Source organism: Panthera pardus, unplaced genomic scaffold (genome assembly GCF_024362965.1).
Source record: "Panthera pardus isolate Hobbes unplaced genomic scaffold, ASM2436296v1 HiC_scaffold_17, whole genome shotgun sequence".
NCBI classification, from domain to species: domain Eukaryota; kingdom Metazoa; phylum Chordata; class Mammalia; order Carnivora; family Felidae; genus Panthera; species Panthera pardus.
Window position 1 is genome coordinate 18,103,964 of NW_026526732.1, and position 25,129 is coordinate 18,129,092.

At 47.2% G+C, this 25,129-nt stretch overlaps 1 protein-coding gene across 11 annotated transcripts in view; it reads right to left on the reverse strand.

Annotated features, from left to right (window-relative positions):
• Nucleotides 1–20,646: 20,646 nt before the first annotated feature.
• Nucleotides 20,647–25,129, reverse strand: part of SASH1 (SAM and SH3 domain containing 1) — a 334,045-nt gene continuing 329,562 nt past the window's right edge. For all 11 annotated transcript variants that reach the window (XM_019424975.2, XM_019424977.2, XM_019424976.2 and 8 more), the window contains one exon: nucleotides 20,647–24,051. In XM_019424975.2, coding sequence (XP_019280520.2) covers nucleotides 23,788–24,051 — 264 coding nt within the window. In that variant the 3' untranslated portion in view covers nucleotides 20,647–23,787. The remainder of the gene's footprint in view (nucleotides 24,052–25,129) is intronic.

Here is a 25,129-nt window from a genome sequence, read left to right on the forward strand (position 1 = left end):
CTCTTGGATTTCTCACCTGCTTTGTGGGAAGTCAGCTCCCAGGACGGACCGAGACCCTGCCAATCAATGACGGGGAAGTAGTGCAGAGGCTCATGCGTTACCAGTGCTGGCCAGAGGGGGGCAGCAGAGACACCAGTAAGAGAATTTCTCATTTCAATTTTGCACTGAGCTAATATCCTTAGATTTGTTAAACAGGGAACACATGGATTCACTCTGGTTTTACATGTATTTATTCATCTCTGGGAAAGTCTGAGGAGATAGGGCATCATTCCACTGCCCTGAGGCACCGTAATTGGCCCAAGCCACTGGTGACCGTCATAATTTAGTGAGCTGAGCCAGAGATGCACTTCGTTTGCATCTCTGTGAAGGATCTACTTAGCTGCTAATGCCATTAAAAGCAAGCTTATAAATCAAGTCACTGTGTCACAAAATGTAAATCAAGATTTTCAGAAACGAGGCAAAAGTAATCAGAGGGCTCTCACAGAAAATGGCACTTCTGATTGGTGATAGGTCAAGGGCACTTGGCACCACTAACAAAGTAAAGCAATTTATTTAAATTGTTGTTTATTTTGTCTTTATCTTATACTTTTAAATCTCATTTATGTTTCATAGCGGGCATAGTATGTTAATAGAGGAATGCATTTACATAATCTGTTAATAAGGACACCTATATTTAGGGTGTGCGTTCAAAAGTTTTAAGTGACAAGCATGCAAGGTCAAAAAAAGTTTGGGGAGCACTGATATCATGAAGCATCCCTTTTCAGGAACTGCTCAAGAGAGGGAGTGCTGGGGGAGTGCTCCCCAGGCTGGCCCAGCAGAGAACCTCACTGTGGCCCTTAATGCTCCCCCTTCCTCACAGCTGTGGTCTTCATATCTAGTGTGAGGGTTTCATATCTTATCTTGTTCTAGGAGGTAAATAGTGACCCCATTTTCCACATAAGGACACTGTGAGTCTCTGGGTTGCGTAACTGGCACCCCATTATATGACAGTAAGTGGCAGAGTCTGTATTTGAACCCAGACCATATTGATTCCAAAGCATACGTTTTGTTTCATCTTATGCTGCCCAGACCTTCCACACAAGTGGCCTTCCTACAACTCCCATGTTCACTTCATGAATAATCTGCTTTACGAGTCCTAAGCTGTGTGACTGTTTTACACTTGAAAGTCTGAAAAACCAGGCTGCACTTCATAACTGATGGGGTCTCACTCCTGCTTACAGCCAAGTGGCAGCAGGCCTGACGTAGTGGTCACTGTGCATGCGCACACGTCGCTGGTGTTCTGGGTCAAGGCTGGTCTGTTACAGCTATGCATAGTTTTGGACCGCAGCAATTTAATGACATAGGGATTCTGTGTGTTGAGAATTGTGATCTTTTTTCTGGGTTTGATGTTCTCACTTCCTTCAGTCATTGCCAATATGGTTTCCCTAGCAAACTATGCCGGGTTCTCTTCATACCTTTGTTTCCGCTCTTCTGTCTGGAACATCCTTCCCTTATTTTCTTCCTGGTTGGCTATTTCCCAAGCCTCAGTTCAAGCATCACCTTCTCCGACACACCTTCCGACATCTAACATAGCTAACACGCATCTAACACAGGTTTCCTCCCTTGTCGATCACCATTATTCTTCCAGCTCTTGGAGATCAGGGCTTCAGCCACCTCTGTGAACCTCAGCATACAGAACTTAGCATATGGTAGTCAATATAGGCAGCAGATGTTTGTTGAATGAATAAATGAGGAAGTGAATGAATGAAGCCAACATTTCCACAGGATGCAGACTGTGGCCATCTTGGTGGGGCCAAGACAAGCTGGAGATCCACGCCATCATCTTTAGCCTGGAAGAAGCTCTGTGCATTAGAGGGCACTCAGCCTTTGGAAAAACAAAAACAAACAACAAAAACATAACCGAGTTTGAGTCCCTGCATGGGCACTCACCAAGTGAGACTTCTTTATACCTGAGCATGAGAATAATTCCTACCTCATAAGGTTGAGAGGAATTAAAAGCAGAGTGGCACCACTCCATGTGTTAGGTCCCTTTACTCTCATATCAATTAGCATTTAGTCAGGAGTAATTATCTAGTTATGATAAGGGTGTTAGCTATAAGGGGACAAAAAAGGTATCTCTAAAGAATACCCTGAGGCTGAGAGAGAGGGCTGAAAGAAAGAGCAAACTTAAAAGAGGTGATATGGGTTGAACCGTGTCCCCCAAAATCCATACGTTGAAGTCCTAACCCCAGTACCTCAGGATGTGACACTGTCTGGAAATAGGATCGTTGCAGATGTAATTAGTTGTTAGGATAAGGTTATACGAGTAGAGTAGGCCCCTAATCCCAGGTCGCTGGCATCATATATAAAAAGGGGAAATCTGGAGGCAGCAGGCACACAGGGAGAACGCCAGGCGAAGATTAAGGCAGAGACCACAGGGATGCTTCTACAAGCCAAGAAATGACAGAGATTGCCAGCAAACCACCGGAAGCTACAGGCAAAGCTTGGACCAGTTTCTCCCCCCCCAGCCTTCAGGAGGAACCAACCTCGTCAGCCCCTTCATCTGGACTGCCAACCCCCAGAACTGTGAGACAATAGATTTCTGTTGGTTGACCCGCCGGTTGACGGTACGTTGTGAGGACTGCCCACTTCGAGGAATTCAGGCCTCCCTGAAGAAGCTGTGGTTCCGGCCGAATGGAAGACAGATCTGTTTGCTGAGTTGGCCCCTGTTAGAACCGGTCCAAGTTGCAGGGCTCAGGCGGACAGGAAACGCCCCTGCCTCTCCCAGGCTGGTAGCGGGAGGCCTCCTGTGGGAGCTGCTGGGTCAGAGCTGGTGGGCAGGAAAGGGCAATATGGAACTCGCTAACAACGTGGGGTGCCGCTGAAGCTGGATGGGGGTGAGCGCCAGTGGATACTCACCCCCATGCCCCTGGTAGCCGTGCAGTAGGAACAAGAAGAAAAGGAAAGCAGGCGGGCTACTGAGAAGGGTCCCTTCCTCAGGCAGTGGTCTCTCCAGCACCCCTCCTCTTGCCCTTGCACGTGCCCACGTGCGCGCGTGCTCTCTCTCAAAATAAATGAATAAATAAATGTTAGAAAAGCACCAGATGTACCAGTGGGTCTAACAGCTACACGCTTTCTAAGTAGCAGTGACTGGAAATGACACTGTGGAGTATCAGTAACCCCTGTGAGGTGATATGAAACTAGTTTGTATCGGACAGTGCTATTACTGGTGGTGTGGCTTACATTCTTAATGAAAAGAAAATGCTGAATTTCGGTCAGAGGTTTTGGGGGGAAAGAAGGATGTAATTCCTCTCTTGAAGTTTGCGGACCCTCTGAGTTCGGAGCCCCTGTCAAGACGTAATTCCGGCATCAGCACTGAGGTTGACCTAGACCTCACCACCCACTGGGTGCGTATTTTTGAGACTCACACCAGGGGTTCGAATCACCTCAACCCAAGTGTCAGCTGTTCTTGTTTTTTGTTTTTTGTTTTTTAAATTTTTTAAATGTTTTATTTATTTATTTATTGAGACAGAGCAAGCTGGGGAGGGGCAGAGAGAGAGGGGGAGAGAGAAATCCCAAGCAGGTTCCGTGCTGTGAGTGCAGAGCCCCACGCAGGACTCAGACTCGTGGACTGTGAGATCCCGAGCTAAGCCGACACCAAGAGTCGGAGGCTTAATCAACTGAGTCCCCCGGGTGCCCCTCAGTGCCTGCCATTCTGATGCGAACACCGTGCTCTTATGGAAGCTGTAGACACCTCTCCGCACAAGCCACCACTGAAGGCCTCTGCAGCAACTCGTGGCTCACCCCCACCATAGTTGCTGCCCCTTGCTCGGAAAGGCGCAGAAAACCCAAGTGCACGTGGCCTTGAAAGTGAGGAAGAGGGAAGTTCCCAGCTTCACGATGCTCACTCCATGAAAACCGAATGACACCTGCATAGTTTTTGGTTGTGGGGGGGGAGTCACGTGGTTCTGCCCACACCTCGGCCAAGTGAGTCAGTCAAAGTCAAAGAGGAAACACTCGTGTATTTGCATGGGTGGCGCTGGACGGGACAGCTGACCCACTGACCACTTGGCTGGCGAGGATGAAAACAAGGCTGACTTCTCTCATTGTGTCATGCAGCTTGGAAACCTCAGTCCTGAAAAACAGGCTCAGAAGACAGGGCAGAGTGACCCAGCCTGGCCAGCACAGGCTGGAACACACACCTAAAGTCCAAAGGCTGCATGCTCACTTTTTGCCCAATTCCACCCCCCTGGGGCAGCCTGCGAAAAGAAAAGAAAAGAAAAGAAAAGAAAAGAAAAGAAAAAAGAAAAGGTGCTGGCGTCCTTTACTGGTGTGTTCTCTTCATCCAACAAATATCTGTTGGGCCCTGGTGTGTGCCAGGCACAGTGCTGGATGCTAGGGAGATAATGATGAAGTGTCCCAAGCCTCCGGGAGCTCCATCTAGCGAGAGAAACAGACAAGTAGGAAAATAATCAGCGTATCGTGATAACTATATGGGCTCAGAAGTATATCCTGGTGCTATGGGAGCAGGGGCCACGAGGATCCATTCACCTCATTACAAAGGAGCTTCATTTAAAAAAGGTGACATGGGACTCCTGGGTGGCTCAGTCGGTTGAGCAGCCGACTTTGGCTCAGGTCATGATCTCGCGGTCCGTGAGTTCGAGCCCCGCGTCGGGCTCTGTGCTGACAGCTCAGAGCCTGGAGCCTGTTTCGGATTCTGTGCCTCCCTCTCTCTCTCTCAGCACCTCCTCTGTTTGTGCTTGCCTCTCCCTCAAAAATAAATAAATAAACTTAAAAAAAAAAAAAAAAACTATGAAAAGAAAACCCTCCAAACCCCAGGTTACTTTTCTTTTTAGTGGTTTTACCCAATGCAGAAATATAAGCAGCACATATCAAGTCAAGGGGAGAGAATAGGGATGGAATTTCTGATCATCACCCCTTGAGAATGGCCTCGATTTCCACCCCCTCCCACTTCTCGCACACCTTTACCCCAGGCCTCCTCCCTGCCAAAGCCAACAAAAATGCGAAGAAGTAAAAAAACAAAAAAACAAAAAAACAAAAACCCAAAACGAATAGAACAGTTTATAAAATTCCACAAGGCAGCTAAAGTTGAAAACTAATTCTGGCTGCCATCCCGCTGAGAGACACGAGCCAGCTCCACTGGGGATGAGCCGGGGACACCGTCCCAGAGACTCAGTCCCGTGAGACCCCTGGCACCACAGCCGCCGACAGATGGGTTTGGCAAAGGCGGAGAAGCATCGCCGGCTGTGGCGTGCTTTAGGGTCCCGCTTCCCCGGGGACCTCGGGCAGGATGAGGCAGGGAGGAGGCCTTTGGGAGACATGGTGGTGTTTCCATGCATGTCGATGGAAGGAGAGGCTCTAAGAGCTCTTCTTCGCCATGACCCAGTGTTCTCCTCGGTGGAAAAGTGGGAGCCAGAGGCTGGAGCCGATGGCCTGAGCACCGGCACGGTTGGTAGCCTTCAGGACACTCGAGTCATTGACGCGTTTCTGGGATCGCCCCTGGTAAAGTAATGGGAACTGGGAAGTCCTCCTTCCCTTCCCGGGCCAAAAATAGCAGAGTACATAAATCGTGCAATTTGTACCTTCCGAGAGTGAGAGTGCAGGGGCTTAAACCGGCGTTCCTGCCTCAGGCATCTGTTTGGCTTCCCCCGGCTGTGTTAGCCATGAACCTGAAGAGAAAGAATCGATTTCTCCATTTGAATAGAGTCTCCAAAATGAATGCTATCATTTTCTCCGATCTTGGAGCGGCCCCGGGGGTGGGGGTGGGGGGCGGTGGGGGTGCGGAAATACCTGCAAGGAAAGTTTGGGTATTTGTAGCATCCTCCACGATCCACGATCCAACAGGCACGAACCCCTCATCAAACAACCTTTTGTGCGCAACTCCCTTCAACCTCAAAGCCAACGGGGCGGGGGCAGCGAGGGTGGCAGGTTCCCAGTGGCTTGGGCAGCCACAGTCTCCATCCGTCCCGCAGCGCAGAGAATTACTACGGTGCGCCTCCCAGCAAGGCCCTATTCCATACGTTCCGAGCCCGGGACGAAATAGGAAGTGCCCAGGTGCCAAAGTAAATGAGGTTCCTCCCTGGAGTGGTGCCGAGGCCCTGCATTTAGAGCACAGCTGAAAGGGCCCTTGGAAAACTTTTGGAACCCTCTGCTGGGAAAACGGAAGAAATGCACACCCTGTCCCTGTGTCCAGTGAGAAGGCACCGGGTCTTGCTCTGCCAACCGCTGGGGGGCACCACAGCTCTCGGATGCTGGCCCTTCGTTGGGCCAGAGAAGAAGGCCCCAGACAGACTCGGGGTCTGTTTTGGAAGTAACAGAAATAAGCAATTCGAGCCAATGAGCCTGAACCGGGAGAAAGGGGGACCTTCTTGTCAAAGGCTGAGGTCCCAGGGCTAGGGCAACTTTTAATCTCTCCCCCTTTATTCTCCTTCCCTCCTATCCTGCCACTACCTGCTGCTTCAGAAACACCACCCTGAAAGACATTTTCGGTTCGGCACCTGCCATGGAAGCCAGGAGGAGGGTTCTGGGAGGTAAGTGAGGAATGATATTGGGCAGCGGGGAAAGGACTGAAATTAATCCCAGAAGAGGACAGGTGAGTGGTGTGGGGCCACCTTCCCATTGCCATGATGGCCCAGGTGTGGCACCTCCAAGCCCTGTCCTACCACCTATCGGTGGCGTGCAGCCTGCTCCCGGTGGCTTTCCTGGGTCCCGCCCCACCCCCAACCCCCGGAAGGAGGGCCTGAACCTTCTTCCCGGCAAGTGCGGCTTCCCCAGCTCTGCTCGCCCAGACCAGCTGCACCCACACACCCTGGAAGCGAGGCTCACCAGGGCACAGTCAGTGCCTGGTCAAAGCCTCTGACCCCTGCCACGTGATTCCATGCAGTTCTGACCAGAGCTCCCACGCTGGGGGCGGGGGTGGGGTGGGGACGGGCACTTGAGCCCCTCCAGAGTTTAGAGTCTGAACCCTTATGAGCCCAACAAGCAGAACTTTAAGAAACTGCTGAAGAGAAAAGGATCAGCTAGGATCAGGCCCTTGCAGTCACTAGAGTGACACCACCCAGTGATTCTGTTCTAAGTACTAACGGCCCTGAGATGATTCTGACCTGAGCCACTCCTTGTTATGCAAAGTGGTCACTTAGAGGAAATTGGGTAAATTTGAATGCGGACTGAGTTGCCACCTGTGCTGCCACCTGAGGGTCCTGTGCTCGTCCCTTGAGAGGATGTAATGGGATGGGACTCAGACACACTGAGATGAGTCCCACGGGAAAAGACGCGAAGGGCCTCCAGCTCTGTTCCGGGGAAGCGTGAGTCCAGATGATAACCTGGGCCCAGTTCCCCCACCAGAAAAGGTCCATTTTGGGGGCCGGTTGGGGCCGATCGTGTGACTAAGGCTCCAAGTGCCCTCAATCCTGCGGGGCTGAGTGTGAACCCCCTCTGGGGGCTTTAAGCCTCAGACAGACATAACTGTGGAGAGATCGGGGTTGTCCTTTGTCCTCCCTCAAAATAAAATATCGCTTTGGCTTTTGAGCTCATTTGGAGTGGGAAACGCAAGGACACATTGAACCATAAAACACAGTTTTCAACAGTTACCCCAGAGCAGAAGAAATTATGATGGCAGAAAGCTGGAGCCCGTTCATCGTTGACTGGCTCCTCTGGCTCGGATCCCAGCCTTCTGTTAGCAAAGGAAGCAAGGCGTGCCTCTTTGAGTTGAATAAATCCGGGGATTCTCGGGCAAGTTTTTCAGGCACGTCTTAGGAAGAGATACAGGATGCCATGTAATTTGGGCAAATGGGAGCTAAAGAAATTAAATTTGGAGGCGCCTGGGTGGCTCAGTCGGTTAAGCGTCCGACTCTTGATTTCGGCTCAGGTCATGATCTCACGGATTTTGAGTTCAAGCCCGACATAGGGTTGGTGTGGAGCCTACTGGGGATTCTCTCTCTTTCCCTCTCTCTGCTTCTCTCTCTCTCTCTCTCAAAATAAATAAACTTAAAAAAAAACCTAAATTTAATAGAAAAAGACTATCCACATTGGTAAAGGAAATCAATCCGTGTAGTTATTTTCAGAGATAGAACAACAACCTTGAAGCTGTTCACAGTATCCCCTTCCCTTCTATTACTGGTTCTTTAGATGAATAACATGCTTAAGGAAACTGAGGAGCATGTATAAAAGATAGCAAAATGTCATTGAACACAACTGTAGCCACTTTGTGGCGCTTTCAAACAGGGCTTTGGATTGATTTACGAGGAATTGATTTATTAGGAAGAAATAAAGGAAGAAATGACTATGATATGATCTAGCAATTCCTTTTCTGGGTATATGTCTGAAGGAAATGAAATCACTATCCGGAAAAGATAGATGTACTCTCACGCTCACTGCGGCATTATGCATCTACGATAAAGACGTGGAAGCAACATAAGTGTCCATAGGCAGATGAATGGATAAAGAATATATATATTCCGGAAATCTATTGAGCCATAAAAAAAGAAGGAAACCCTGCTATTTGCGACAACGTGGATGAAACTTGAAAGCAATTACACTAAGTGAAATAAGCCAGACAGACCAAGACAAATACCGTATGATCTCACATGTGGAATCTAAAAATCCAAACTGGCGAAAATAGAGATCAGATTGGTGGTTGCCAGGGACAGGAAGTGGTGGGGGGGGGGCGGTGAATTGGGTAGAGGGGGTCAAAAAAAGTGCAAACTTCCAGTTATAAGATAAATAAGTTCTGGGGATGTGATGTGCAACGTGAGGACCATAGCAAACAATTGTGTTGTGTATATTTAAAAGTTGCTAAGAGAGTAGGTCTTAAAAGTCTTATCACAAAGGAAAAAAGTTGGCAACTGAGTGAGTGATGCTAAAATGTGGTGATCACTTTGCAGTATGTACACGTATCAAATCATTATGTTGTACACCTTAAACTAATACAGTGTTGTATGTCGCTGACATCTCAATAAAACTGGAAAAGATAAAAGGAAACAAGACGTTTGCAGGCTCGGTTGGCCTCCAGACGGCTCCCTCCCTCAGTGCCCTTGCTTGACCGTGAGGTCAAGTGCTCCGGCAAAGGGCACCATGACGGGGCTCTGGGTTGTCAGGAAGGGGGTGGTGTGGATGAGTTCCTCGCATCTTGCTAGAGGAGGCTAGATCTAAGATGGTACGTCTGAATCCCATCTTAGTGAAAGATGGTGGGCAGAGGATTCCAAGCCGGGAAGGAAATCCAAGCCCAGATGAACATGCGAATCGCCACGGAATATTCTAGAAACACTGAAGAGACATGACACCTCCAACCGGAGAAGGGAGCAGCTGTACTTGTGGAGGGTCTTGAATGCTACTTTCAAGATTGATTGCTATATCCTCAAAGAGCCTGTGGTAAACAGAAGGCTGTCTACATGCGGAGGCACTGCAGTCCGATGGAGTACACGTTCAGCTGGGTTCCTGAGCTGAGACTCTTCTGTCTCTACAACCCCACCATCTGCTCCACAGACACCAAATCCCTGGGATGAGATGGCTGCAGAATCTTACTCTCTCTCCCGCCTCCTTTGACTACTGCTAATCAGGGAAGGTGTTTTCAGCAAATAGTTTATAGTTACTGGGAGGAAATGGTATCCTGGCTCTCCAGTGGCATCGAGGACCCAAGTTCTGTCTTTCTGCTTTTCCCCTTCTGCAGGTGGGCTTTTGTCTGTTGACTTGGGCCACATGGAGCGGCATCATGTCAGGCTCCCCACCTCATGGCTGCAGGTGAAGCAGAGGGAGGGGCTTGCTCTCTATTGGCGGAGGAAATACTACCCCAAAGGCCATAGTCAACTTCACCTGTATCCCGTTGCCCAGCAGTGGGTCCAATGCCCACTGCTGGCTGCAAGGATGGCCGTCGAAGGGGTGCCTAAGGAAGGGGCTGCCACTGCCGAAGGCTGCTCGGGGCCAATCACGACTCATCTCCTGGGGCTGGGAATGGTGAAGCCAGACAAAACTGAGATTCCGAAATAAGAAAGAAGGGGGATGGCAGTTGGGTAAAGGTTAGTGGGGCACTTTGGGCCTTTCCTCCCATTTCCTCCTTTCCTGGATGATGACATCGAGGAAGGGGCCTGTCCAGGGCCACGGAGCAAACACAGAGCCAGAGTGTGCTCCCTCCAGGGCGGTCACTCTCTTCTCTGTGGTGATCCCACACAGAAAACCGAGTACCCAATTCAATTCCTGAAGGCCCTTTTCTCACTGATGGTACTCATAGTTCTTAACTCTCACTACGCATCAGAGTATCACGGGGAACTTTAAACGCAGGAAAGACAATGAATATTCAGGTTCCATCCCATGTGATTCAGATTCAACTGGTTTGGGGTGAGGCCCTAAAAACCTACTTTTCAAAAGCTTTCGAGGTATAATGGTATTTTTAACGTGTCAGCTTGGCCAGGCTACTGTCACAGACTGTTTGTATTCCCCCCAAATTCATATGTTGAAACCCCACCTCCCAGGCGTGGAAGTCCTGCTATGCCACCGGCCACCGCATTTCCTTTGGGGGCTGGTGGCACCGCTGCTCCCTCTAGCGGTGCCGGGTGAGCACTGTCCTCCCTGGGATATGCCTCCACCTCCCGCCCTCTGCACGATCAGGTCAGGCGTCCGATCTGGCACGTGAATGCCCTCTGGTGGCCGCACGCCGCAGCGACTGCTCCCTCTACAAGGGCTGGTTTCCTGCAGCTCCGGGATCTTTGCGTTGGCTCTGATTTCTTCTTAAGCCTCAGTTGCTCACATGCTCCAGTGAAGCCTTTGATAGGTAGAGAAGGTCGGACTCTATCGATTTACTCTGTCACCAGCCATCTGTGTATGACCTCAGCTGCTCCTGTCAACTCTCTGGGTCCTATCTCCTGGCCTATAAACGGAGAGGATTGGAATAGATCTTGCCAGTTTTAACATTAAGGATTCAAGACCTTGTCGTTCAGGGACAGTGATTTATTAAGCAAATACAGTGTATCGAGTGTAGAGGTTCAGGCTCAAAGGAGAGCAAACCTGTGCATTCCTCGGCAGAAGGAGACAGATAATAAGCAACATAGAAATAAATTAAGCAGTGAGTCAGAAAATGATGGATGCTGCCGCTAAAAATAGAACAGATGAGGGGGTCAGGAGTGAAAGGAAAGGTGAAGGCTGAGTTGATGGGTCAGGATAGGACTCGGAGAGGTCACCTTGGAGCAGAGACCTATAGGAGGGGGTTAGTCATGTGGATTTGGGGGCAATGACTCTACCAGTCATTCCAGAGGGAGGAAAACACCCTGTGTAGGCCCGAAGCACAAGCCTGACTGACAAGAGTTGGGGATCAGTAAGAAAGAAGGCCTGTGCTGGTGAATACGCCTGCCCGAAGGCTACAGTGATGGGGTGTGGGGAACCGAATAGGAAAAGGGGGGACACGTACCTAGAACCCTGTTGGCCACTGTGGAGAATTTATCCTTGACTCCTCAGGAGAGAAGCCACTAGAGGGTTTTGAGCAGAGGGGTATGATCTGCCCCATGTTTTCACAAGATCCTGGTCTGTTCAGGCTACCAAAATAAAACACCATAGACCGAAGTGGCTTAACCAACAGAAATTTACTTTCTCACAGGTCTGGAGGCTGGAAAGTCTAGGATCAAAGTCCCGCAGGGTCCCGTTTCTGGTGGGAGCCCTCTCCCCGGCTTCTAGAGGACAGACAGCCTTCTCACTGTGTCCTCACAAGGTGGAAAGATGAAACCCTGGAGTGTCTCCCTCTTCTTATCAGGGCACCAGTCGAACCCCAGGGCTCCCCTCAGACTTTCATCGAAGCCTAATCACCTCCCAAAGGCCCACCCCCTAATACCATCACACTGGGGGTTAGGGCTTCGACACAGGAATTTTGAGGAACACACACGTTCAGTCCAGAGGAGTCACTCAGACCGTGCGGTGAGCTAGATCGCAGGGGGTGGGTGACGGTGGGGGCGGGGAAAGAAAGGGGCTGTGGAACAACCCAGCCAGAGGGGCGGTGGCTGTGTCATGGCCAGTGAGGTAGCAGTGGAGGTGGTAAGAAGCAGTCAGTTTCTGGAAATGGAGGTGAAAGGAGAGCCAGTGGGATTTCCTGACAGGTCGAATGTGGAGGCTAACAGAAAAATAAAAGGATGGCCACGGGTTTTTTTTTTTTTAACTTTTTTTTTTTTTCAACGTTTTTTATTTATTTTTGGGACAGAGAGAGACAGAGCATGAACGGGGGAGGGGCAGAGAGAGAGGGAGACACAGAATCGGAAACAGGCTCCAGACTCTGAGCCATCAGCCCAGAGCCTGACGCGGGGCTCGAACTCACGGACCGCGAGATCGTGACCTGGCTGAAGTCGGACGCTCAACCGACTGCGCCATCCAGGCGCCCCATGGCCACGGGTTTTGAACCAGGTATCTGAAAGTTGAGACCTGTTAAGGTTAAGATGTCTATTTGTGGAGAGAATTGAATGTGGAAAGCTCAGGGACTTCAGAGGGGGGCGGGGGGGGGGAGTTGTTGCTGGAGATAATTACCATACTCTAAAGGGCAAGGGTTTTAGAGTCAGACAGACTTGTGCTCAAATCTCAGTCCCATTATTGACTGGCTGCGTCAGTCTGGGAAAGTGTCTTAACTTCTCTGAGCCTTGCTATTCAGGACGTATTTATTCATCACCCCCGTGTATCAGGTACTGTTCTGGATGCTGCTGGATGCTGCGAATACAGAAATGAATCAACCGAAGCCCCTGCTGGCAGGGTGCATCCCACTGGCAAAATAGGGGTGAGACTAAATGGCCACTTGGAGCTGGCTGAATGTTAAAGCATGTAAATTGCCTCAAACACTCGATATGGTGCTTTGTCCAGTAAACAGCTGATTCCACCGCCCTCTTCTTGCTTTCTACCAATCAGAAGAGTGGCAGATGTTTGAATGGACCAGTGAGGGGCCAGAGGACATTTGGAGTGGCAGCCTTCCAGTTCTCCAGGAACGATGGAACTGACTCCCTGGGAACAGAATGTAGAATGTTCTTGTAGAAATAGAATGAGATGCTGCCTCCACAGCAGAGCACAGCCTCTGATTTTTATTCTTTGGCTTTATTCCGGAGCCCAGCTGAACCCGGGATAATGTTACAAATGAGATGGTGCTGGAAGAGGAACCGTTAGTCTAACAAGCTCATAGCAAATGGCTGCGATGTGTCTTAACATGTAGTTGGCTTTTGTTGCAAAGCATTACATTTTTCCTTAAGTGATAGATGTTTGGGATTACTTCTTTTATTCCAAGCGGGCTTTTCTTGGTGAAAAGTGAACCACAGAGAGGAGATCACCAGGGACGAGAAGAGGCCCTACACGGAAGTCTGAGGTTCTGGAACATTCGAGAGGTAGGGGGAGGAGAGACGCTGAGAGGCAGCAGCTGTAGAGATGGAGGAGGGCAGGAGGGGTCGAGAGGAAGCTCTGGCAGAGGAGCACACAGGGATGGGCTCCAGGAGGTCAGAGGCGGGATGTGGACACTGGATTTCACGTCAGGACATTGATTCCATCAGTGGCTATAGGTGCATCCAGGGAGCAGTAGGCTGGGGAGTATATGAAGAAAATATAGGAAGAATATAGAAAGAAGAGACCACAAGAGCAGGAAAAGCGTTCAGGAAATGTATCTGTGAAATATGTCTGTGGGTGGGAATTATCTAGACCAGAGAAAAGTGCAGTTGAGAGAGAATTTTTTTTTTAATTTTTTTTTTTTAACATTTATTTTATTTTTGAGACAGAAAGAGACAGCATGAATGGGGGAGGGTCAGAGAGAGGGAGACACAGAATCTGAAACAGGCTCCAGGGTCTGGGCTGTCAGCACAGAGCCCGATGCGGGGCTTGAACTCACGGACCGCGAGATCATGACCTGAGCCGAAGTCGGCCGCTTAACCAACTGAGCCACCCAGGTGCCCCTAGAGAGAGAATTTTTAAAGTGAGTAATGGGTATTATTGTTCTGGTTGGTGGATCTTTCCTCATAGGCAAAACCAACAAACATCTCTGACTCAAGAGCAAGGTTTGAAATTTTTTTAAAGACCCCCAGATGGGGTTACCTGGGTGGCTCAGTCAGTTAAGCACCCGACTCTTGGTTTCGGCCCAGGTCAGGATCTCATGGTTCCTGAGCTCAAGTTCCACATTGGGCTCCACGCTGATGGTGGGGAGCCTGCTTGGGATTCTCTCCGCCCCACCCGCACCTCCCCTGCTCTCTCTCTCTCTCTCTCTCTCTCCCTCTCTCCAAAGAAAAACAACCACACGTAGCCTACTCACAGGCCTTGAGTCTGAGATGCCACTGCCTTGGATTGCGTTAATACAGGACTCTGCTTCTAGATCAACATAGTCCCCAAACTGACCTGCCTGAGGACGCTTCCTGCCCACATGCCTTCCCCACCCCTTCTTCTATACGTGCCTTTCTCTCGTTTCACGCACACACGCAAAAGTACATCTTAACAGCACATCTTAAAAGTACGTTCTTACAAAACAATGCATCAGTCCCACTGGCTTTGGGTCTCAGGATTCCAAACGGAGGCACCTTCCAGCAGTCTCTTTCAAGTACTTTTCGCCCAATGAATCATCATAAATCAAAGCAACAAGATGTATTTGGAGCACTTACTACCTGTACATTTGTGGCCAATGGTTAGATGTAAACATTTTCTATTGTACAGTATTAGGTATACGCTGTCTAACTTTTGGTAACTTTATTGACATACACTTCATATGCCCTTTAACATGTACAGTATAATTCAGTGGTTTTTAGCATATTCACAGATTTCGTGCTGCCATCATCCCTTTATAATGTTAGTACATTTTCATTACCCCCAAAAGAACCTTCTACTTACTAGCAGGCACTCGTACTCTCCCCAAATACCTCAGCAAATTCTGCTACTGGACCCTTGTCAGGTAGATGATTTACAAATATATTCTTCCATTCTATGGCTTATCTTTTCATTTTTTTATGGCTCCCTTTGATCCATAATAGTTTTTTAATTTTGGTGACGTCTATCTACTTTTTCGTTTGTTACTTGTGCATTTCTCTTTTTTTTTTCCTTTTTTTTTTTTTTTGTGCTTTTCTTTATCATCTCCAAAATCCTTCGCTTAATACAAGGTCATGAAGATTTACTTTCAAATTTCTCCTAAGATTTTTCTAGTTTTAGCTCCTACATTTGGGTCTGTGATCCACTTTGAGATCATCTTGGTATATGACGTGGGGTAGGTGGGGGAGGGGGAAGGAGGTCATTCTTTCACAAGTGGGTATCGGGTTGTTCAGCACGCTTATCTCCCACTTTAATGTCTCATTTAATTTTCACAATAGTCCAGTGAGGTAGGAATTATTGGTCGTGCTTGGAAGTGAGGAAACGAAGGCTCGGGGAGGTTGAGCGGCCAGAGACCCTGAGGAATTCCATCTCAAGAGTGAAATTTAGGGGTGCCTGGGTGGCTCAGTCAGTTGAGCATCTGACTTTGGCTCAGGTCATGATCTCACTGTCCGTGAGTTTGAGCCCTGTGTCAGGCTCTGTGCTGACAGCTCAGAGCCTGGAGCCTGTTTTGGGTTCTGGGTCTCCCTCTCTCTCTGCCCCTTCCCCACTCATGCTCTCTCTCTCTCTCTCTCTCTCTCTCTCTCTTGGTCAAAAATAAATAAACATTAAAAAAAATAAAGAGTGGAATTCAATGTGACTCCAAAGGTAAGGTTCTTTCAACTATACCAAAATGAGCATCCACTATAATGCCAGGTGGTTGTAAAACAAACACAGAAAGAGTATTCCTTTAACACCTTTACTTTTTTTTCCAATTAGATACACCGTTCCGGAGGAGCTGTGAAGCGTCAAGAACTCTAAGGCTAGGAAAGATAAACAAGACCTGTTCTTGTTTTTAAAAAGCTAATAATAATACAGTAGAAAAGAGGAAATTTCCTACAAATAGGATGGCCTCGGAACCGTGGAAGTTAATTAAGGGAAACCTCACTAGAACAGGGCCAGGAGTTTTGGCAACGAGAGCTCTCAGGCCCTACCACTCATCGTTAATTGCAAATTTGACGGGAAACAAGGCACCTTGCAGTTGCGAACGTCTTTACCACCCAGAGGAGGAAGAAAGGCTTTGCTCCTCCCCCGGCAACAAGCCAGCCAATGAGAGATGGTCGCAACACGGCCAATGGGAAGCCATTATACTTCTAACTCCCAGTTCACTCCAATGATCTCTGTGTTTACAACAACCTCCCCAATTCTCGCTTTCGCTGTAAAAGAGCGCCCATCGCCTTTTCCCCCCAGGGCTTGCCTGGGGTTTTGTCCCAGCTTGTTTGTCCTGGATTGCAGTTCTCGGCTATTCCAGAACAAGCCCATCTTTTGGTGGTAACATAACTGGCAGTTTTGTTTTGAAGGTTGACAGAAGTCAGTCTTTTTGTTAAAAGCAACAGAAAATAGTTTCCGGAGACAGAGTCCCGGGCTCCAGAGGGTCATCAGGAGACTGGCGAACCGATAAACCGCCTGGAATCGAGGTAGGTGCAGCAGCTGCGAAGCTGGAAGCCAGGGGACGGTCCTGGGCCAAGGCAGCAAGGCCAGGGCATCGCGGCCGTGTGGCACCGCACTGTAGACCAACTGCGCTCAGGTCTCTGCATTGGTAGATCTGGGTCCAGACAGAGGTGGGAGAATCTGGCTGGCTTGTGGAGCTTGAGTTGTGTCCCCCACCGTGTGGGCATGGGACTGAGGGGCGCGCCACATCACACACAAGGAGGCATCCTCCCAAATAACAAGGGGAGTCAATGCTGGAAATGCCTACTCGGAAGACAGTAGAGAAACCACTCTTCTCTCTGCTAGTCCAATTGCTTTTTTTTGCATTGAGGAGCCACGAAGCCACACTGTCTCCATCTTAACTTTTAGGCCTCTCAGTATTTCGTATGACCTGTTCTAATGAGTTTAAGATCTCCCTGTGGTCAGGTATTTTACCCACCACTGCCTTGGATCTCCCGTGGCACCTTAAATACAGGCTTACAGCATGTGCTTTTAAATTGCTGACGATGCCTATTCTGGTCCCCCAGGGACCACAATCAGTTCTTCATAACCCCACGTGTGGGCTCTCCTTGGCCAATTCCTCATCAGTTTGATTTTCCTTCCGGCCCGGAATGATACCAACAACTCTACCCTCCTGACCCATTGGGGATGCGCAGGTGTTGGCCCCCTTCGACGTCAGCCTCATTCGAATGAGGGGCCCAGAGTGGTTGGAGATGGACGGGCTCTGTCCGAGGAGGGCTGTGGGCCAAATCGTAGCTATAGCCTTGCCCGTACGTATCTGTGAATACTGCTTCATTTGGAAGTTCAAAGTGGGAGGCTTTAGAGTTGGAATATTAGGAGTATTTGAGAAAAGATGTTTGGCCAGTGGCATAAGGAATCTAACAAAAGAAAGGCTGAACGAGCTTTGGAAAGGACAGGAGGACCGCGGGTTCCTCCATCACTGAGCTTCCTGGGCACCGCCATCAGATAGCTCAGTTCCAACCCTGTCGTGTGTTGACACTCAACTCCAAAGCCCAGTCCTGTGGTCATGGAGGCTATGAGCTAGGAGCTCTGCTCACCACTCGGAGAGGCCTGAGGGACACCAGGACGAAAGGTTGCACCCGGATCCCTGGAAATGTGAGGATTGCCGTTGTCCCAAAGGAAATGCAGGAATTACCCCCAAAGGGGGGCTCTGGATGGGCCTGGAAAGCAGAGCACCAGCCTGCTGCAAACACGTTCAAGGGGAAGCTGCAGAGAAGCGAGGGATCCCAGGACCGGATCTTGAGCACGGGTAGGATTAGGCAGATGGAGAGACGCCCCTCCAGTCATGCTGTTGTGAGGAGGAAATCGGAGGTGAGGACGTGGGGGAGTTTGCAAGTGTGCTGAAAGGAGGTCCGGAGATGGGGGGCCCAGGACATGGCGTCCAAGTTTTTTATTAATCGGGGGAAAGGATCATCCAGTCAGGATGAGAGGCGAGTGGATCAGGAGGTGGGAGGGAGAGCTTTTTTTCTCATGCTTTTCAAGACTTAGTGTGTTTGAGGGCCTAGTGCTCTTAGCACACAGGCACACAGTTATAAGCCACATCGACTGCCTCCTCTGACTTGTTTCTCTCCTTGACTGAGTCGGGTTTTCCTCTGGTTCCCACAGACCTCCGTACACATTTCGCTTGTGGCTGTGACCTTCCTTATCTGTTACCCAGGTGTTGAGAATGCTGGGATGGCGGTAAAGGCCCATCAGCTGAGTCTTAACTGCCATGGTTCCCCCGCACATCCCGGAGTCCTTCCACACTTGTCTCCAACATGGTTTGATTAGGACCTTCAGGTGCTTTTGCTAAAGGGCACGAGGACAGGCAGCTAAATTCCCTTTCTCTGGGAGGGGGGTGGTGAGTAGTGTTGGAGGGACTGGGGGAGGAATGGCGATGCTTGCAAATAAAGCTGCCCGCAATCCTGAGGGGAAGTCTAGACACCTACACCTGAGTATTCACCCTGCCTCTCACACTCACACATGGACGTGCACTCCAAGGAAGGACTGTGTACAGTGAGCTCTGAGTGGGTCCTCCCAGCTAAGAGTGAGAAAGCCGTCATTCCAAGGTTTCCAAAATGGCTTGTGCGGTTAAAGAATGACCATCATCCTTCTCTCCTTTCCCTAATCAAATGTATGTCGTTGTAACTTCTCTTTTTAAAAGTTTATCCCTTTATTTTGTGTGTGTGTGTGTGTGTGTGTGTGTGTGTGTGTGAGTGAGTGTGTGTGAGAGAGAGAGCGCGTGCATGTGAGCACGAGTGAGTACGAACAGGGGAGGGACAGAGAAAGCGGTAGACGGAGAATCCTAAGTAGGCTCCATGCTGTCGGCACAGAGCTGGACGCGGGACCTGAACCCACAAACTGTGGGATCGTGACCTGAACCGAAATCAAGAGTCGGAAGCTTAATGGACTGAGCCATGCAGGTGCCTGTTCTTTGTAACTTCTAAGTAAAAGCAACCCAAGTGTCCATATATGAAGTGCACTTAGAACAAACACCAAGAATCGGGTCATGGTTTCTTAGGAATCACAAGAAAGTATTTTCTTTGAATTGAACCGTTGAATCTTAGGAGTCAGTCTGAGAGAAGATTGGAGATTTATAGTTATTTAAAATAATTCAGCCCTTCAGATGAACCACCACACTAAGAATACATGAACTCTCCCCATTTGCAAAATGGATTAGGGGATAGAGCGTAAGATCCGGATTTAGAAATAAAACCTATCTTGGTAAAGCTTCCTTTAACGAAGTCTACCAGTGGATTTAAAATATTCTATCAAGGGGCGCCTGGGTGGCTCAGTTGAGCATCCGACTTCAGCTCAGGTTATGATCTCGTGGTTTGTGAGTTCAAACCCCGCATCGGGCTCGCTGTTGTCAGCACAGAGGCCACTTCAGATCCTCCTTCCCCCTCTCTCTCTCTGCCCCTCTTCCGCTCGTGTGCTCTCTCTCAAAAATGATAAACAAAAGAAGGTAATCTTTCCTATTCTCAATCCCATTCTGATGCATTTTCTCCAAAAAATTTGGCAATATTTCATCTTTCTGTTTAAAAAAAAAATTCTATCAAAATCTAAAATACATGTAATTTTAACACAGTTCCATGTGCTAAGTGATATTGGTACAAGGATATTCCTAGCAGCTCTTTAAAAAAAAAATGTCTATTTTTGAGGGGGAGGGAGAGGCAGAGCAAGAGGAAGACACAGAATTCGAAGCAGGGTCCAGGCTCTGAGCTGTCAGCACAGAGCCCGACGTGGGGCTCGAACCCACGAACTGTGAGATCAGGCTGAAGTCAGATACTTAACTGAGTGAGCCACCCAGGCACCCTCTAACAGCTTTTTTATAACAGCAAGATACTGTCCTTTCACAGGGTAGTGATTAAATTATTGGCATAACAGTATTATGTGGTCTTTAAGAGAATGGTGGGGTATTGACATGGAAAGATCTCCAACATACATTGAATGTAAAATCACGGTAAGGAAGTGTGAAGAATATAAGGTCATTCCTGTATGGAAAAATACATAGGCAGTTGTATTTGTAAATGTGTGGGCATTTCTGAAAAGATATGCACACACCGGTTATACTACTTACCTGCAAGGACGGGGATAGTGGCTGGGAGGAAAGGAGCGGGCGCTTTTTGTTTTTGTTTTTTTTTAATCTCAAGTACGGGTATCACCTATTCAAAATTTTATTACAAACAATGTCCTCCTAATAAAAAAAAAGTTTTTATATCAATTGTGATACACCAGTTTGAAACATGATTTTTGTCGGGTCGATTTCTGGAATATCCATCCGAACCTAGATTTTTTTTTTTTCCTCCCTCAATGCAAGATTTGGGTTCTGTTACCACTTAGCTGTGTGATATTGGATGAGTCAACCACCTACGTGGACTCACTCTTCATTTGAAAATGATGGGCTTAGACTGTAGATGCCTTCAAAATTCTTTCTGGTCTAAGATGCTGTGGTTCTGGGATTTGATTATGTAATATTTGGGAGAGGCAGTACGTTAGCATATTGCAAAGAGAATGAGTGTGTGTGAGTTTTGTGATGTGGCAGAATTAATTGTATACAATTGTTTTTACAATAGAGTTCATTCTTACACCACACTTTTGTAAATTACCTTTCATTTCTACTCCGTTCATCTTTGAAATACCCAAGGAACAACAAGAGAGGCATAGTCAACTGACGAAATTTATTTATTTTTCCTAGGTACATAAGATGACATAATTATAGACAAGTTTGATACATAGGAAAACCCTTCTGTCCACCTTTCTCTTTGCTAAATGAATCATCACAATAGTTTTTACAATTTTTAAAACAATACACAGCTTTCCTGGGCTGAAGCAATCGCAAGGACATATCGGTACTGGTATATTACAGCTACTTACAATGTTTAAGAACAGCAATGGAGAAAAATAAGTTATTTAAATATTGATTTCATATACAGAAAGTGCAATGTTGTTAGTTGTTATATAACTTGCTTGACAGTTTCTTGCATTTCTCTATCAATTTAAAATCAAGGTAACTTGGACTCAGACTACTATATTTTCTGAAAATAATACAGTACACACAATGCAGCATTGACTTGGTGAACTGATTTCTTTTGCTGCAGTTATGAAAGCAAATTTTGCTATGTCAGGAACTGGTTTGCAATAGACTAGTAATTTCCAATTTCACCCACACCGGGGATCAGGACAGAGAAAAGGGCTGCTAAGAGAAGGCCATGAAAATGTATCTGCTTCCTGGTTATCTGGGAATGTAAATAGTGGTTGGGGCTGGCCGCATGTCCTTCTAGACAGCTTTACAGTAAAAATTACACACAACGGATGTGTAGCTACCTGAGCCAAACTGCCTTTCCAGGTTTCTTTTGTGCTTTCCAAAGACGACACTTTAAACCCTTCCTCAACATTCTGTACCAAGTGCAATTGATTAAAACCGGATATTGCTAGCGCCTAACACCTACCTACCTGTCTTCTGACACGCGGTCCCTAAACCACCTTAGTCAAATGTCACACACAAACATTCAGGCTTTTCTAGGATCAAATTAAAAGTTTAAAGCAAAAGACCAAACAAATACTAACAATAACAAAAAAAATTTTTTTTCTTTAAAAGCACGATAAAGTAAAAATCTCAGACCCCTCAGGTTAGGAAGATCTTCCCACTGAAAATCATTCATGGTCCCTGAATTTGATTTTTCTACGCAAAGGCAATGATTTCCAAAGAAGAAGGACAAAAATAGGGTTTGGCATTTTCAAGAACTCCAGAACATTCCCTTTGCTGGTGCCACTTTTACTTAAATGAAAATCTGACACTGAAAATGAACTAACACTGGGAAATTCACAGAAGATGACCCCTCCTCCTCTGTTATCTGTTGTGTGACTTGTGTGTGGTCGGCTTACACTACGAGCAGGATCTCAGAATGTCCTGCCGAGGCTCTGTGTCCCTGCACCTGTCTCCACCACAGCACAAGCGCTACAGTTCGACGGTATCGTCACAGTCCACGTGGGCTGTGTGCACAACCCGAGATGGCAAAAATGGGCTGTTTTTCAGATTTCGGTAGAAAGTTGGCAGCTTTTAGCTTTTTATTCTGCATTTCCACAACTTTTTCACATGGCGTCTTATAGAAGGTGAATACTATTGAAGAACCGTATTTTTTTTAAATGTATACCAAAGCGTGAAAAAAATATATAACCTGAGAACATCCTTTTCCTCAGAAACACGGATCCAAATACATAGAGCAAATGCTGAAGATGGCTTTGTAATGAGTGAAGTTACTCCCCCCCCCCCCCCACCTTGAGGGGAATCGTTTTAACGAGGAGATGAAATGTTTAAGAGCTTTTGATCAAGGCTTTGTCTTCAAAGTGTTTGTTGTCAATGATCACATTCAATGCTTAGAATAGTTCTCATGACTAAGAATGTAGAGGAAATTCATTTAGTAAGCAACGGAAACCTTAATTTAGTTGCCTAAATTTCTGTGTGCTAGAAAAGTCAGACACCAGACTAAAAGAGAATGGTAAACGCTCTAATCAGTAGGAAAACAACTGAAAATGGCACATACTTAATACATGGCTAACGTGCTTTGTCTGGCTCCAGAATGAACTATTATCTGAATTAAAAGAATGATCTCTTAATAAAGGGAGGAAAACAGTACCTTAATTATAAAAGTGGAAAAAAAAACTTTAAAAATCTCTTATAAACTACTTCCCTTTTAAAAGCATCTTTCTGAAATATTCAACCTTACGGTGGCTTTGCAAAGGTGACCTGTTAGCTGATGAGTGAATTCTGGAATGGTCGTGGTCGGGAGTCAAAGTCAATACTGCAGCACGGTGACCAACATCGTAAACAAAACAAAACTGATTTAAAATGAAGGTAGTTTCTATACACACGCGCTCACACATGGACACACATGCATGCACGCTCACATACACACCTGATCTGTGAGTTTCAGATAGCTTTTTACTGGATTTGTGGTTAGTTTAAAAACTGAAAGCCAACATGAAGTTTGTGCCTGACAAACACCCCTACAAATTAAGCCATGTTAGAGTGAGGCAATTAGAAAAGCCCTTTTTTTTTCTTTTTTTTCTTTTCTTTCTTTTTTTTTCTTTTTTTTCTTTTTTTTTTTTTTTTTTTTTTTTGCTGAAAACATCTCTGGTATGTTAGATGGCAGTCTAGGCTGAAGATCTGGAACTATGGTTACAGGGTGGTGAACACCAGATAACTGCTTAAAAGCTTATATTAAGGCAAATAAAAGCTGATTGCTAGAAAGCAATTATTAAAATGTCTCTTGTTTACTTAAAGGAGAATAGGACTTTTTTTTTTTTTTTTCCCCTAATGCAGCCAATTTTCTTTTGAATAAACAAGCATAGTCAATGGCGTACAGTAACTCCTGGGTCTGTTACTTTGGCCTGGCCAATACCCGCCTGCCCTCAGGCATCCTGCAGGGTGACAGACAGCAAGGCAAGGGCATTCTCAGAAACGACAGCGGCTGCCCCCTCCCTCTGCCAGCACACCAAGACAGACTGGAGGCACAGCATGGGCGGCGAGCTGGCATCCTGGTTCTTTTGTGTTCTGAAAATAAAAGTTAGTGCTTGTCTTTTCTTTGGGGGAGTCAAAGAGAACCACACCAATTTCCTCGAGGGGGGCTCTTCTGGAGAAGAGAGGGTCATCAGTCTCGTGCCGAGGTTTCGTGCTCCGGTCGGCCTTACACCGGGCCTTTCTTCTGGATCTGGTCTGCAGGTCCCAAGGAGGAGGGATTGCATTAGCATCCTAAGCACAGTGAAAGGGTGGCTCTTGTCTGGGGAGCTCCATGATGGGCCTGGCTACATGGCCTCAGGGCCTGGTGGCAGTTTGAAGAGTCTGGCTGCAGACACAAGCTTGCTTATGTGTCTCTCCTCTGTGATGCCGGCCTCCTGAAGGCAAGTGTGGGACAGAGAAGGCACTTGGCCCAATGTGCTGAACCCGGCTTCAGTGAGGGCGCTGGTATACATGGGCAGACCGATGGAAACCAGCCAATCTGACACAGACGAGACACATCCGGGAGAGAGGGGCTTTCTACAGATTTCTGTGAGTCCGCCACTTGGGATCTGGATAAAGAAAGAAAGCAATTTTATAAAGACTTGACACAGGCTACTGGAGGATTCTTCTATACCTAAAAGGAACACTACTGAAATACTGCACTGCTAGACTATTACAAAGTGATCCTGCTGTGAGGTGTCAAAGACCCAAGAGTAGCATCAAGAATTCCTTCTCAGCTTTTCGAAGGTGAGATCTATCTTCAAAGAAGTGTTTGAGGTTCTACAAAGTATTTGGAATTAGATCTAACCCTAATTAACCTAACATCCAAGTCTCCAATTTGTAAGCATTTCTATACCTTGCTATTTTGTCTTCTGGTGATAAGCTTTTCAGTGAAATCTCTAGGTGAATAAAGAGGCAGGCCTGTGCAGTAGTGTGGCAAGTAAGATACTCAGTGGGTAGAGTTTTGTTTTGTGTTTTTAAGAGCGCATGAGCAGGGGAGAGGGCCAGAGGGAGGGAGAGAATCTCAAGCAGGCTCCATGCTCAGTGCAGAGCCTGATGTGGGGCTCAATCCCACAACCCTGGGATCATGATCTGAGCCAAAATTATGGGTCAGATAGGGAACTGACTGAGCCACACAGGCGCCCAGGTAGAGACTGTATAAAACAGATTTTCCATGGTATTTTGAATCTACGTTAACCAGAAAATTAGATATATCATTAGTGTAGTTCTAAAAAACATAAAATGCAATAATACCAAGTGTTAGCTAGGGCAGGGAAATGGACATTTACAATTGACTTCGGGGAAGACCAAGTGCTACATCTTTTAGGAAGGTGGTTTTCTGACAAATGTGCAAATTCTTGAGATTTTGTGCAGGCTTCTACAAGCAAATCCTCTTGAAGGAATATATACTCAAATTGACCTTGAGAGTCTACAAAGACTATAATATATTAAGGGTGTTGTTTGCTAAATTATTTAAAATAATAAGTTGGGGAGAATTTAAGTGTTGCAACCATTTGGGATTGGCTAAATGAGGGCACATTTACCTACTAGAATGTTTTGACATATTGATAATATAAAAGAATGTTTAGTAACAGATTCATGATCTGAGAACTGAACATCAGGTTTCAAAACTACACATTTACTATT